The sequence below is a fragment of the Oncorhynchus kisutch genome, linkage group LG17, assembly GCF_002021735.2.
Source record: "Oncorhynchus kisutch isolate 150728-3 linkage group LG17, Okis_V2, whole genome shotgun sequence".
Classification (NCBI taxonomy): domain Eukaryota; kingdom Metazoa; phylum Chordata; class Actinopteri; order Salmoniformes; family Salmonidae; genus Oncorhynchus; species Oncorhynchus kisutch.
The window spans coordinates 26,739,642-26,753,066 of NC_034190.2; the positions used below are offsets into that span (position 1 = coordinate 26,739,642).

The following is a 13,425-nucleotide window of genomic DNA, read 5'->3' on the forward strand; positions in this document are numbered from 1 at the left end:
CACATGAGGTGACCTTTAGTGGGTTACTTACCAGTATGTGAAAATCAGGTAGTCTACTTTGAATGATCATATTAAAACCATGAACAAGTGACCAAATAATGTCATGACAAAATTATTTTTTATTAAGCCTAGATATTTAGAAAACGATGTTTCTGCAGTTCCATTAGTTGAATGTTGTTCCTCTGGGGCTGGTGTGGTTGCTGGATGACATGAAGTCTGGAGAATCACCCTGGAGGAGCTGACACACCACATTCTCAGTGATCTCAGAGGCTACTAGGGATGTGTTTGAACTGGCTGCAGAGGTGCTTGGCGGCTCGCTGAAGAGATTGTTGTTGCTTTTGGCTGGACACGCCAGCTGACCTACCACCCCACTGCTTCTACTAGTGGTCCGGGAAATGCCCAAGTCCATGGAGCTGACCACCCTTTTTTTTTTGAGAATAAGGGAATAAAAATACAGAACTTTATTAGTACATCCTGCAAAGGATATTCAAAAATGTATCTGAAACCATCAGCCCTTCAGTTGTCATTTCAGTTCAGACGTTTTTCTTCTTACCTCTTGGCAGCCTGAAGAGTACGGAGAGGTCGGAATCTCCTCCTGCTGTCCTCTTGGACAGGCTTATTATCCGTCTGGCTGTTAGTGTGGGTGGGGCGAGGAGGGGGCGTTGGCACCAGTGTGCTGGTATTCCTACCCAACTTCACAGCAGAAGCTCTGCTTTCCTTTGTATCTGTGGAAAGAAAAATACATCAGGATTTTATGAAATAATATACAGTAGCCTATGGCATCTTTTGCACCAAATTCAATCTAATATGAGGTGTTATGAATATCATGCAGGAGCGATAAAGGTATTCAGGACTCCTACCTGAGACTGCGTCAACTGGAACCAGAAAAGCTCTATCCAAAGACAAGGAGCTAATGATGGATTTGCTCATTAATGCACACAGCATACTAATTAGCTCCTCCCGTTTAAGTTGGCTCCGTGGCGAGAGCTCGGAGGGAGGCTCAGTAGTGAATCTCTGTAGGTTCTCTGTAAGAGAAGAGATAATTATTTTATTTACAATTAGGAAACATTACATAGTATTAATAGCGAAGAAGGCTGAATTATTTGTTTATTTATGCATTTTATAATAAAAATAACAAGAATTAAAAAACAGAAATTCCTCTGTCGATCTTACCAGGATCCTTTCCTTGCTGGGGACTGGTAGAAGTAGACATTCCTTCTCCTAGTTCTGGGATGGACACCCGCTCACCCGTCAGCTTATGCACAAACTTCTCCACAGTGGTTTGTAGGAGGTTCACGGAGGACCTGGACATTCTAGCCTTGATCTTGATAGGCCGCTTCTGGTTAACATCACTGACTCTGATTGGACCACAGTTTGTGACCGTTGCCCCAGAGACATGAGTAAGATGAGGAGGATGGCCCCCCTCAGTCACACGTTTAAACATGGTGTCAGAGATAGTCGTGGACATGCAGTCAACTGCCCAGGCGCTGCATGCCTCATCGCCTGTTCCGTGACTCTTAAGTGTCTGCAGAATCTCCATGAAAGCACATTCTACCTCGAGGCAGCTCTCCGCCATCTTCTGCGCTAAGTGCTCTGTGGGCTTGTGAAATGATCCCCCTTTGGTGACAAAACTCCTCAGCTTGGTCACAACGATCTCCAGAACCTCCCTGTAGACATTGTGAATTTTTGACCCACACGAGGTGGCCTGCTGGCTGAGCTCTGGTTGGCTGACGGTCATGGCTCTGACAAAGTCCCGAAGGCTAGTCATCGAGCAGGTGGTCTTGCTGCTACCTGAGGCCTCTTTGAGCTTCTCAACCACTTTGGAGCTGATGTCCATGGCCACAGCCGAAGCCGCAGCTCGGCTCCCCAGGTTGGTCATTGAGACGCTCTTAGCCCGGGTGCTTGACGACGACCATCTCTTCTTAGGCACGAAGCAAGACTCGGACCTCAGCAGATTGATGGACAGATGTCCGATGATATCGCTGATGGGTTCAACTGTAGCCTCCTGCAACTTCGTCTTGAAGCGGTCGTCAGTATGTAGGGCATATGTTTGGGTAGGTGCCACCTGTAGATCTCCAGTAGTGGCCATCTTGTGGTCGAGCTTCTCAAGCAGGACCTGGATGACATCACAGAGCAGCAAGCTTTCTTTGGCCTGTCTGCTGTGGTCGTTAGCCTGACCCAGCCACCCATGGCGTCTATGGATGGTCTGCAGCACCCACCTGACTACTCTCAGGGCCTTCGGATCAACTGACTTCAGTGATTTCCGATCAGCCCTCTTGGGGATGTAAAGCACAGAGATCTCAGAGTTGTCCTGATGAGAGTATTGTGACAGAAGAGCTGAGCGTGATCGCCTTCTTGGGGACAGTGGTTTCTGGCCACCCACGGACTCGTAAAGGTCATCGTCATGGTGCATCTTCTGCATGATAATGTTGATAATGCTGTTGGCATAGGGCATTAGCTCCCTGTCTGACAGATCCTCTTCACTGAGCAGTAGTGGGTTTTGAGGCCTCGGGGTGCTGGCCTGGCCTCCTAGGAGCTTACCAGGTGGGTCAGATGGGCATTGGACATTGATCTCCTGATTGTGGCCGCTGGACATGCAGCACAGAGACTCACTGCTGGGGCTAGACCCTGGAGTGGCAGAAGAACTGCTTGGCCTGGCCTCAGGGATGGAGGTACTGCTTGGTCTGGCCTCAGGGATGGAGGAACTGCTTGGTCTGCCCTCAGGGATGGAGAAACTGCTTGGTCTGGCCTCAGGGATGGAGGAACAGCTTGGCCTGACCTCAGGGATGGAGGAACTGCTTGGTCTGGCCTCAGGGATGGAGGAACTGCTTGGTCTGCCCTCAGGGATGGAGGAACTGCTTGGCCTGGCCTCAGGGATGGAGGAACTGCTTGGTCTGGCCTCAGGGATGGAGGAACTGCTTGGTCTGGCCTCAGGGATGGAGGAACTGCTTGGTCTGCCCTCAGGGATGGAGGAACTGCTTGGCCTGCCCTCAGGGATGGAGGAACTGCTTGGCCTGGCCTCAGGGATGGAGGAACTGCTTGTTCTGTCCACTGGAGTAGAGGTAAGACCTGGTCTAGATTCTGGGCTTGAGGCAATACACACCGTGGAGTCTGAGCTTGAGGTCATACTTGGCCTGTACTCTGAGAAGATGAACTTGTGGCCCTCCCCAGTCAGAACATCGATCACCTTGAATTGAATACACTTTATTTGATACACATGCATGCATCAGAACACATAAACCGAGCACTGATGGAACAAGTACAGTACATGTCGTCAATAGAATAAACTATGCATAAAAACAATGGACTGTACAATACATTACCTTGTCTAGGATCTCATCAACCTGGTCCGAGGACAGGGCAGCGCTCTTCAACATGCTGGTCATGGGGAACATCGAAGGACCGCCTTCATCATTGTCTGATGATGACTGAAATAGCTCAGGGCTTACGTGGCTGTGTTCACTTTTCCCAGCATGTGCATTCTCAACAGAATCCGTTGCATCCATAGTTTCATTCTTTGCACCAATATTCTCATCCCTGAGTTCTACCTTGCATTCTATTTTCTCATCTCTGACTTCTATCTTGGCCTCTCTAGCTGTTAGAATAAGCTCAAAGCATCTGTTGTTATTCTCCGATATGGTATTGTCTTGTTCATCTGGGTTCATCTCAGCATTGGCTTCTTCTTCCGTTTTCGTGTCAATGTCCAACCTTTTAGTCAGCTCGACCTCTGTCTCAAAACTAGCCTTTACCTTTGCCTCTTGGGTGTCCCTCTTGTTAATCTCAACTACTTCCTTAATTTTGGTATTTTCCGTTACATCTGCAATAGTCTCCACTTCCTGAACTTCATTCTTGGCAGTTGTACCTGCAATAATTGGCACCTCTGTAAATTCAGTCCTTGCCATCACATCTGCAAGATTATCCTCTTCCTTAGCCTCCACCTTTTCCATCGTAGTGGCCACCTCTTTACTTGCAGTCTTGGGTATCACATCAGCAATAATCTCGACTTTCTTTATCTCCAGTTTAGCCATTGTATCTTCAATAGTCAGAAGTTCAGTCTTGGCTGTTGTGTCTGCAATAGTCGACACTTCTGTCTTTGCCACTCTATCTGCAACAGTCTCCACCTTCTTACCATTGCTCCCCACTCCCCTGACTCTCCTCTCACCACTACTCTCTCTTGATGCAGCCTCAGTACTCTTGGAGACACTCTCAGCCTTTTCCTCAGGACTCATGTTTCTCACCCTTCTTCCGTGCCTGTTGTTCCTCTCGGCCTCTAGTTTATCTACGGCTCCCCTTATCACCTCCTGAATAACGGCCTCGACCTTCACCAGCAGGTCGGTTCCTAAAGACCCCAGACTGGATCCAGAAGATTCCAAATGGGTTCCAGCAGATTCAAAACTGGTTCCTGAAGACCTCAAGCACAGAGGACTTGTCTCCAAAGGCGAGGATTGGTTTTCAGAAGGGCTTGGGCTACTGGAGGCAGCCAGGTCCACTGAGAGAGATGCCTCTCCCTCAGTTTCTCTCTCAGACTCTCGATCAGCCTCTTCAGGAAAGCTCACGGTCAATGTCCTCTGTCTGATGACACCGGTGGTAGGTTTGAACGGCATGATGGGAGGTGTAGGCGTAGGGCTGGACAGCCCTATCTGAGGGGAGGAGGACTGCAGGCTAGTGCTGAAGGAGGATGTCCGGTAGTAGTCCGAGGAGGAGGGGCTGCTGTAGGTGGGTACGTCGCTGCTGGGTATGTCACTGGAGCTGACGGAGCCTGTTAGGCGCTCATACTCGAAGGCCATGATGGCTGGGATGAGGATCCCGTTGACCTCCTCCACTACGGTCACCACCACACTGTGTATGATGGTGTGTAGGTCCTCAGTGGTGATCTATGTGGAGAGCATGGCATGAACAATCAATACACAAGACCCATTCAAACTTTGTTCAGACTGGGCCCGGGCCACATTCAGATTGTATTTCCAGTAGACGTGAATGACAGTTATATTTGATATTGATACCTAGATCTTCTCGTTTACTTGACTTAACAAGTGACTAATAATGCATGTGGCAGAATGAATATACATCTAAACTCACAGTTCCTTTAAAATGCTCCTTCAGTAGCCTCTGTTCTCTGTGGTGGGAAACATACAAATTCACTGCAGCAACACTATACACAGCCTTTCCATTTATAGTGAACAAAAGAAATTGAAAAAAAATGGACTGGACCATATATGTCAATTAATCAATTGTGGAATATCTATACAGCACATTCCATACATTTAAAAGCAAATATTTACAAATGTTTGAAAGTGCAGACTTACATTTCAGACAGTTGCTGGGTGATGGACTGAAGGGAGCCAGCTTGTCCAATCAGACTGCTACAGGTCACCAAGGTGGAGGAGACAGAGTCAACCAGCCCTGGTCCCTCAGCAACTACAAGACATGAACAAAACACTCTTTATACCATACACATAAAGTATAGAATGAGTAAGTTAAAAGTCACCTAAGAAATGATGATGGGTTTTCACTCTATATTGAAGATACTGTTAAAATTCTGTTATAGAGGCCTGGGTGGCGCAGTGGTTAAGGGCGCTGTACTGCAGCACCAGCTGTGCCACCAGAGACTCTGGGTTTGCGCCCAGGCTCTGTCATAACCGGCCGCGCCTGGGAGGTCCGTGGGGCGACGCACAATTAGCCTTCTACTTACAGAGGTTGTGGGCAGAGATGATGGACTTCTGATTCACTGCTTCGACCATGTTGTGACACAGAGCCGAGAGTTTCTATAAACACAAATACGACGTTTCATAAGTAAGATGTTAACCACAAACAAATTACAGCCTATTCACTACGTAGTGCCCTAGTTTGGATCCGAAATAAATCACCTCCACTATAAGTGATGAATTAAGATTCTTACTCTCGTTACGTCACATTTCTGTTCTACTGGAGAAGGTAAGGAGTGATGATCAGAGGGGTCGACTGAGGAGGGATAAAAACAAAGACTAAACATCAAAGCTTCTCTTACTGGCTAAATTCCTTTACAAAGAGCTTATGTATCGCCCCATGCTTCAGGACTTGGCTGTCTGTTCAAAGCAAACATCAGTAGGAAAGTCTCACATTGGTTGTTGTCAGGATTGGATACCGATATCAGGATGTTGTCCATGCTCGCTGAGTTGTCTTGTGAATCTGTCTTGGTTGGAGAATCTTTCTTCCCGCCTTTGAGACGTCTCCTCTGTTGTCTCTCCCGTTTCTAGGAGCAAGTGATCAAAACAATACCATTTTAAGTTGCGATCCATGTATTTTGTTTCTGTCGGTGAAGTCATTGATGCTTTTTGCCACAAAACACACGGGCTTCTCCCACTGCTCTTAGACCAGGGCTGTCCTTAACCTGCACGTTCAACTAGTAAGTGTGGTGTGAGTGCGACTAAAGAGAGTTGAAACACAATGTTAAAACCCAAAGCCATACCATTTTCTCTTTTTCCTGTTGGCTTGTGACCCAACGTTGCTCCAGCCTCATCTCTCTCTTCACCTCCTTGCTGACCTCCTGCAGCAACGCACGGCCCTTAGCATTCCACAACTAAGACCAGGGAGAGAGGGTTCTCAGGTCAGTGGCTGAATATGAATGTACCAAAAGTGATTTTTTATTTTCTGTTACAAAATACTACAGTATATTCGAACTTTATTTCACCTGTCCAGTGGAATATAGAGATGTATATTCACTTTTATGTATTGCTTTCATTACTGACACAGATTCCCCCGCAGCCATTCTAGTTGGCCTCATAACAATAGTCCTCATGTTTGATTTGATGTCTTACCAGTTCCGACCTGCAGGTGGGGCTGGAGCAGCAGTCTAGATCTACCATGTTGCCCCCCATAGCAATACTGGGCAGTCTAGCAAGATAACAGTCCTCCTCCAGTCCATACTTGGAAGGGAACCTTCTAAAGGGGTTTTTCACACATCAAAGCACCGGGTAAGTAAGCGTTTTTCTCCATGTGCAGCCACATTCACCATAGCTCCCATAACAAATCAATGAAGACAACTTCCATGGGGCATTTTTTCCTTGCTAAGTTTTTGGTATTATAAGACACACATACAATACTTGTTTTGCACTTCATTTCTTCATCTTAATCATAGTATTCTCATCAGGTACTATGCCGGCATCTTTTATGTCTTGTGTCTATACAGTAACAGTCCCTTAGTAGCCTGTCAGCCAACCTGTCTGTGCCCTCTCTGTCTCACCTGGCCCTGTTTGACTGCTGTCTCTTCCTAAAGAGGCTCCTTCCCCTGTGCAGTAACCACTCTGTGACATCAGATAGAGTCACGTGTTCAGGGATCTGACCCTGCTGCTGGAGGGTCAGGAACTTACGCACGGACTCTTTCTGGGATTACAGAGAAAAACATTTAAACATGTAACTTGAGCAACAGTTCTTCTAACACCGGGAAGGGAAGGATCATGTCACTGAAACTGCCTTCGATGACGACATGGCTAGAATGTGTCTCTTTCTTTCACTCTCTCTACCTTCTCCCTCTCAAAGCCCTGGTATCTGAAATCTGAACTCGGCCCGACTTACCTGTTCGGTCCTGAATCTCCGACCCCAGTCCAACTCCACATCCGCCAGGTGATCTCTATAGCGGTTCAACTCTTTGACTGAACAGATAATCTGAAGAATGGGAAATAAGGTGTCGAGACCATAGAATTAGACTACATACAGTACCAGTCAAAAGTTTGGACACTCCTACTCATTCCAGGTTTAATTTTTTTTACACATTGTAGAATAATAGTGAAGACATCAAAACTATGAAATAACACATATAGAATCATGTAGTAACCAAACATGTGTATTTGAGATTCTTCAAAGTAGCCTTGATGACAGCTTTGCACACTCTTGGCATTCTCTCAACCAGCTTCATGATGTAGTCACCTGAAATGGCAGCACAAATAAATGCTTCACAGAGTTCAAGCCACAGACACATCTCAACATCAACTGTTCAGAGGAGACTGTGTGAATCAGACCTTCATTGTCGAATTGCTGCAAAGAAACCACTAATATAGGACACCAATAAGAAGAAGAGACTTGCCTGGGCCAAGAAGCACGAGCAATGGACATTAGACCGGTAGAATTCAAAGCACACTTAACCAGCATGGCTACCACAGCATTCTGCAGCAATACCCCGTCTCATCTGGTTTGAATTCTAAGAGTGTGCAAAGCTGTCACCAAGGCAAAGGGTGGCTACTTCGAAAAATCAAAAATATATTTTGATTTGTTTAACACTTATTTGGTTACTACATGATTTCCTATGTGTTATTTCATAGTTTTGATGTCTTCACTATTATTCTACAATGTAGAAAAGTAGTACAAATAAAGAAAAACCCTTGAATGAGTAGGTGTGCCCAAACCTTTGACAGGTAGTGTACCTGGTAGAGACATGGATGGGTCTAAGGGTAAGGACTTCTATTTAGGATGACTTTATTTTTCCTGGGGGCTGGTATATTGTGGTGTCAGTACTATCCAAGTGCGACAAAACTCTTCCAATCACACCAAACATTATGATACAGTTCGTAAAAGGGATCAACAGGGCTCATTGTGAAAGCTCACTGACTTTCTCATCCTTGGTGATGAAGCCCAGGTTAAGGAGGCGTTGGTGGATGTCTTTGCGGTGCAGGTACTTCCTGAGGTTGGGGTCATGGAGACTGCTGTACCCAGAGCTCAACAGGTAGCCGTTGGGGTCCGTCAGGTCAAAGTCACTCTTCGGCTGGAACAACTGAAATGATGACATGACGAGTGATGCGTTTCTCTGATCTTTCTCCCAGTCAAGTGGAATTGGAGCGATCTCATCAATAATAGTAGGCTATTTCATGAGTCTAGGCATTGGTTGTAAAACATGCAGATACACAGGAAATGATGGCTTGAACCCTTTACAATTTTCAAGCTTATTTTAACAATAGATATAGTGCTGCTTACCCTGGTGCTTAGTGATGCTAACAGTAGCGCTTAGTGCTGCTTACCCTCTCACAGAGCCGGGTTGTGTGGTAGACATTGGGCACCCCAGAAACAACAGGGATCTTTCCTCGGATGGGCAGGTCCAGAGGGTGAGGGTTGGTCTGCTTACCAGCACCCTGCAGTGGATACCAAACCACTCAATCAATAATGTAGCATATAGGATAAGAAGGCAGCTGACCATAAAGACACTGTTTTTCTTTACTGGGGTTTCATTTGTACAGTAGTACATCCAAAGTTAAACTACTTTTATTGATGAAACTAAACACACTGAATAAATGAAACTAAAGACACAGTACAAATGCCATGGTCTCATCTGACCTAATTAGAAATCAGAAAGTGACAAAAAAAAGCAGTTGAATATTGAAGAAATAGCAGCTGAAATATAACTGTCTTTATAGAAAATAGCCTACATACCATATGTTCCATACTGATCTAATTCAAATTCTCATTCTGGTGAAGAAAACTGGATAATTTCCAGTGTCATTATTATATGAAATGTTAGGGTATAAAATGAACAGACAGTACAAGAATCAGGGGTTGCAATTCTAGAACCCGCATCATCACCTGGTACGCCATAAACCCCAACTATGACGTCATAGTAGAACTGGCTGGGCTCGTTGGACACAGCAGCCGACCGTGCAGGCTGTCATATAAAAACCTTCCCACGGGCGCCTGCCGATAAAAACGGATCTACAAAGGACCTTGCATCATAAATAACTACTCGTTATTACTTGCACATCTGTCAGTCAGTCACAATTGACCCATGATACAGGTTTTGATCCCTCTTGAACACGGCCGTTCTGTTGTTGTTGTTGTGTGATCTGAGCGGCACTGCCACCAAATGATCGCTAGAGGGTGTTACATGCTAAACAACTCGCTAGCTATTTCCCTAATGCATAATAATGTACTGGTTTTCACGTTGACAGCAGCGTGTACAATTACTACTCTCGTTAGCCGCGTTCACACTGCCCGTTATCCCGGGGCTAAGCGATTGCTCACACTCTAAAGTGGGTTAGCACCAACCTTAGCCCAGGGCTAGCAGGGCATGCTCCAGTCCTTAATTTGTATCCGGTGGGGCTCTGAGGTACCCGGAACACATTGAGAAAACAAGTGTCAAACACAACGTGGCAGCGCAGTAAACAGTAAACAGCCAAGTAGCCTGCTGTCTATGGTGGTGAAACGGACAGCACTCTCCATGGTGCTGATTCATTCAAAGCGTATACCTACACTTGAGTATAGCTACGGGGCTTACAAGGCCGAATTTCTTAAAGCCTCATTTTCTAGACATCAATGAACAGCAACATTTTTAGATGGCACTGCAGTCAGAACACCCGCCATATGCATATGCACACAGTCAGCGGTGGGGTTTACAATATTTTCATATCATTTTCAAGACATCAATGTAGCAGCAGAACAAATATCAGAATATAACTTCAAATAAAATGAATTACTGTAGACTACAGCAGAACACACATATGAGAATATATCGTCCTCCCGACTAGGTGAAAATATGAATCACATGTTCAGATTACCTTCACCGTACAGAACAAGTTTGTAAAGGGAAATAATTTTCCTACCTTAGTTTTCAGAACCTCCTACAATGACTCTTCCCACGTCATGTCCATTCAACTCCTGAAAGTCAATGTCTTGCTCAAAGCCATGTGCTGTTGTGAAGACTGGCTGTAGTGTCTTTTTTCCCCCTTCATTTCGAGGGTTAACTGTAACCTGGGTGTCCTCTTTAGCCTTGTTTACTGGGCTTGTTGCCACCAAATGCACATTGGTTCGGGCATGTTAAAAATCTGAGGGCTCTTTGATGTTTTTATTTTATTTTTACGTCTGAGGCAAAGGATGTTAATTTACTGTACAACCCACCCACTCTTTTGCGAGCTGAATCCCTCCTGTCGTTTCTAGACCCAAACTCCCTACCCTTTTGCATGTTGTACAGCCCAATTTATTTATTCTGCATGACAAACCAGGGGTTATACGTTTGCTGGTTCTTGAACTGCAAATTGCACCTGCGCCGAGCTCCCCGTCTCCCGCTGAGTCTGACTCACTAGTAGGTCTACTAGGTAGTGGAGGTGCCGGTGGTGATGTTGAACTGGCGGGATTAGCAGCGCTGCTAGCTCAGGCATCACCATCAGGAACAGTTTGCCCCTCACTCCTCTTCTCCGGCACTGACAGTTCGATTGCCTTTTCTTATTCATTTTTGATTTGGCTTTGCCACGATTCAAATTCAGTAGGGAGACAACTAGCTAGGCTACCTAACGTGATTACTTAGGAACCTCTTCAATAGTTGACCAACACTACCAAGACCTGTGTCAAGATCAGTTACTTACTCCATCGGTCTCCCCATAACCTCTATGTACAAATAAGAGAGCAGGTCTGGAATCAGTGTGGCGGGATAGGATGATTACACCGATCACCGTGCTTTTACATGATTGTCTTTCTGGGGGGCGGGAGAAATAACGAGGTGGCAATGCTAATGATTTAACGCTGATCGCTTTTATTAGCATGTTTACAGTGCGAACAGGGAAACAATTCATTTATAATGCCGCGAGAGGTACCGGATGATATTCAGCTCCGTCCTGCTCCCAGAAACATGGGGCCAAAACAGGCTGTGAAACCTCAAGAACACCGCCTGGAATGCTCACTGTCCAATCACAAACGCTGCTGCACTGTCACTTACTTTACACATGCTTGTGCTGCCTGTATTAATGCGTCCCGCTAGTTATTTTGATAAGTAAATGTAACCATTTAATCCTTCCATTTGAGGACAAAAAACAAAATACTTGCACCCTGCAAAAACATTGGTTGCTGTGCCTAACAAAATGGTTGCTATGCAGCAAGCCAACGTCTTCTCACTTAGCCAACTGAAGCTACAAACTCCACAGCTGGAAAGGCAGAAAACGCTCAATTTTCGTCTGTTTTCATAGCTTTTTTATTTACAATAAATTGGCTATATCCATGATTTCGCCTGGATCAGAAAAGTTGATGTCTCGTTTGTGCACAGCATTCTCTGTAAAAGAGTAAGATCCAATTTCAAAAGTGAACGTTGTCTGCAAGGTCATTTTCCGCCAAAGGTGATGGAATTGCAATCTACTGTAGAGATAGTCTGCAGAGTTCTGTCTACTATCCAGGTCTGTGCCCAAACAGTTCTACTACGAGCTTCTACTTTTAAAAAATCCACCTTACCAGAAATAAGTGTCTCACTGTTGCCATTTGTTATAGACCCTCCTCAGCCCTCAGCTGTGCCCTGGACACCATATGTCTATGACTTGCCCCTTCGGAGTTTGTATTGTTAGGTGACCTAAACTGGGATATGCTTAACACACAGGCCGTCCAACAATCTAAACTAGATGCCCTCAATCTCACCCAAATGATCATGGAACCTACCAGGTACAACCTCACATCCGTAAACACGGGCACCCTCATAGATATCATTCTAACCAACTTGCCCTCCAAATACACCTCTGCTGTTTTCAACCAAGATCTCAGCGATCACTGCCTCATTGCCTGCTTCCGTAATGGGTCTGCGGTCAAACGACCACCCCTCATCACTGTCAAACTCTCCCTAAAACACTTCTGCGAGCAGGCCTTTCTAATCGACCTGGCCCGGATATCCTGGAAGGACATTAACCTCATTCCGCCAGTAGAGGATGCCTGGTTATTATTTAAAAGTGCTTTCCTCACCATCTTAAATAAGCATGCCCCATTCAAAAAATGTAGAACCAGGAACAGATATAGCCCCTGGTTCACTCCAGACCTGACTGCCCCTCACAAAAACATCCTGTGGCGTTCTGCATTGGCATCGAATAGCCCCCCTGATATGCAACTTTTCAGGGAAGTTAGGAACAAATATACACAGGCAGTTAGGAAAGCTAAGGCTAGCTTTTTCAAGCAAAAAATTGCATCCTGTAGCACAAACTCAAAAAAGTTCTGGGACACTGTAAAGTCCATGGAGAATAAGAGCACCTCCTCCCAGCTGCCCACTGCACTGAGGCTAGGAAACATCGTCACCACCGATAAATCCACAATGATTGAGAATTTCAATAAGCATTTTTCTATGGCTGGCCATGCTTTCCACCTGGCTACCCCTACCCCGGTCAACAGCCCTGCACTCCCCACAGCAACTCGCCCAAACCTCCCTATTTCTCCACCCAAAACCAGATAGCTGATGTTCTTAAAGAACTGCAAAATCTGGACCCCTACAAATCAGCTGGGCTAGACAATCTGAACCCTCTCTTTCTAAAATTATCCGCTGCAATTGTTGCAACCCTTATTACTAGCCTGTTCAACCTCTCTTTTGTATCGTCTGATATCCCCAGATTGGAAAGCTGCCGTGGTCATCCACCTCTTCAAAGGCGGTGACACTAGACCCAAACTGTTACAGACCTATATCTATCCTACCCTGTCTTTCTAAAGTCTTCGAAAGCCAAGTTA

At 45.6% G+C, this 13,425-nt stretch overlaps 1 protein-coding gene and 2 long non-coding RNA genes across 3 annotated transcripts; all 3 read right to left on the reverse strand.

Annotated features, from left to right (window-relative positions):
* Nucleotides 1–105: 105 nt before the first annotated feature.
* On the reverse strand, nt 106–5,458 carry LOC109879594 (factor-induced gene 2 protein). The gene is made up of 8 exons (XM_031793195.1): nt 5,455–5,458; nt 5,307–5,418; nt 5,080–5,116; nt 3,324–4,874; nt 1,174–3,187; nt 861–1,025; nt 554–725; nt 106–422 (listed from the first exon to the last, which is right to left on the reverse strand). The coding sequence occupies exons 1-8, from the start codon at nt 5,456–5,458 to the stop codon at nt 164–166; spliced, it is 4,314 nt and encodes a 1,437-aa protein (XP_031649055.1). The 3' UTR covers nt 106–163.
* A 197-nt stretch (nt 5,459–5,655) lies between these two features.
* On the reverse strand, nt 5,656–7,000 carry LOC116354438 (uncharacterized). The gene is made up of 4 exons (XR_004203719.1): nt 6,798–7,000; nt 6,449–6,559; nt 5,900–6,232; nt 5,656–5,765 (listed from the first exon to the last, which is right to left on the reverse strand). It is a non-coding gene; the product is annotated as an uncharacterized LOC116354438 (long non-coding RNA).
* A 556-nt stretch (nt 7,001–7,556) lies between these two features.
* LOC109879595 (uncharacterized) lies at nt 7,557–9,103 on the reverse strand. Its single transcript, XR_002253566.2, has 3 exons — nt 8,991–9,103; nt 8,585–8,746; nt 7,557–7,644 (listed from the first exon to the last, which is right to left on the reverse strand). It is a non-coding gene; the product is annotated as an uncharacterized LOC109879595 (long non-coding RNA).
* Between the last annotated feature and the right edge of the window lie 4,322 nt (nt 9,104–13,425).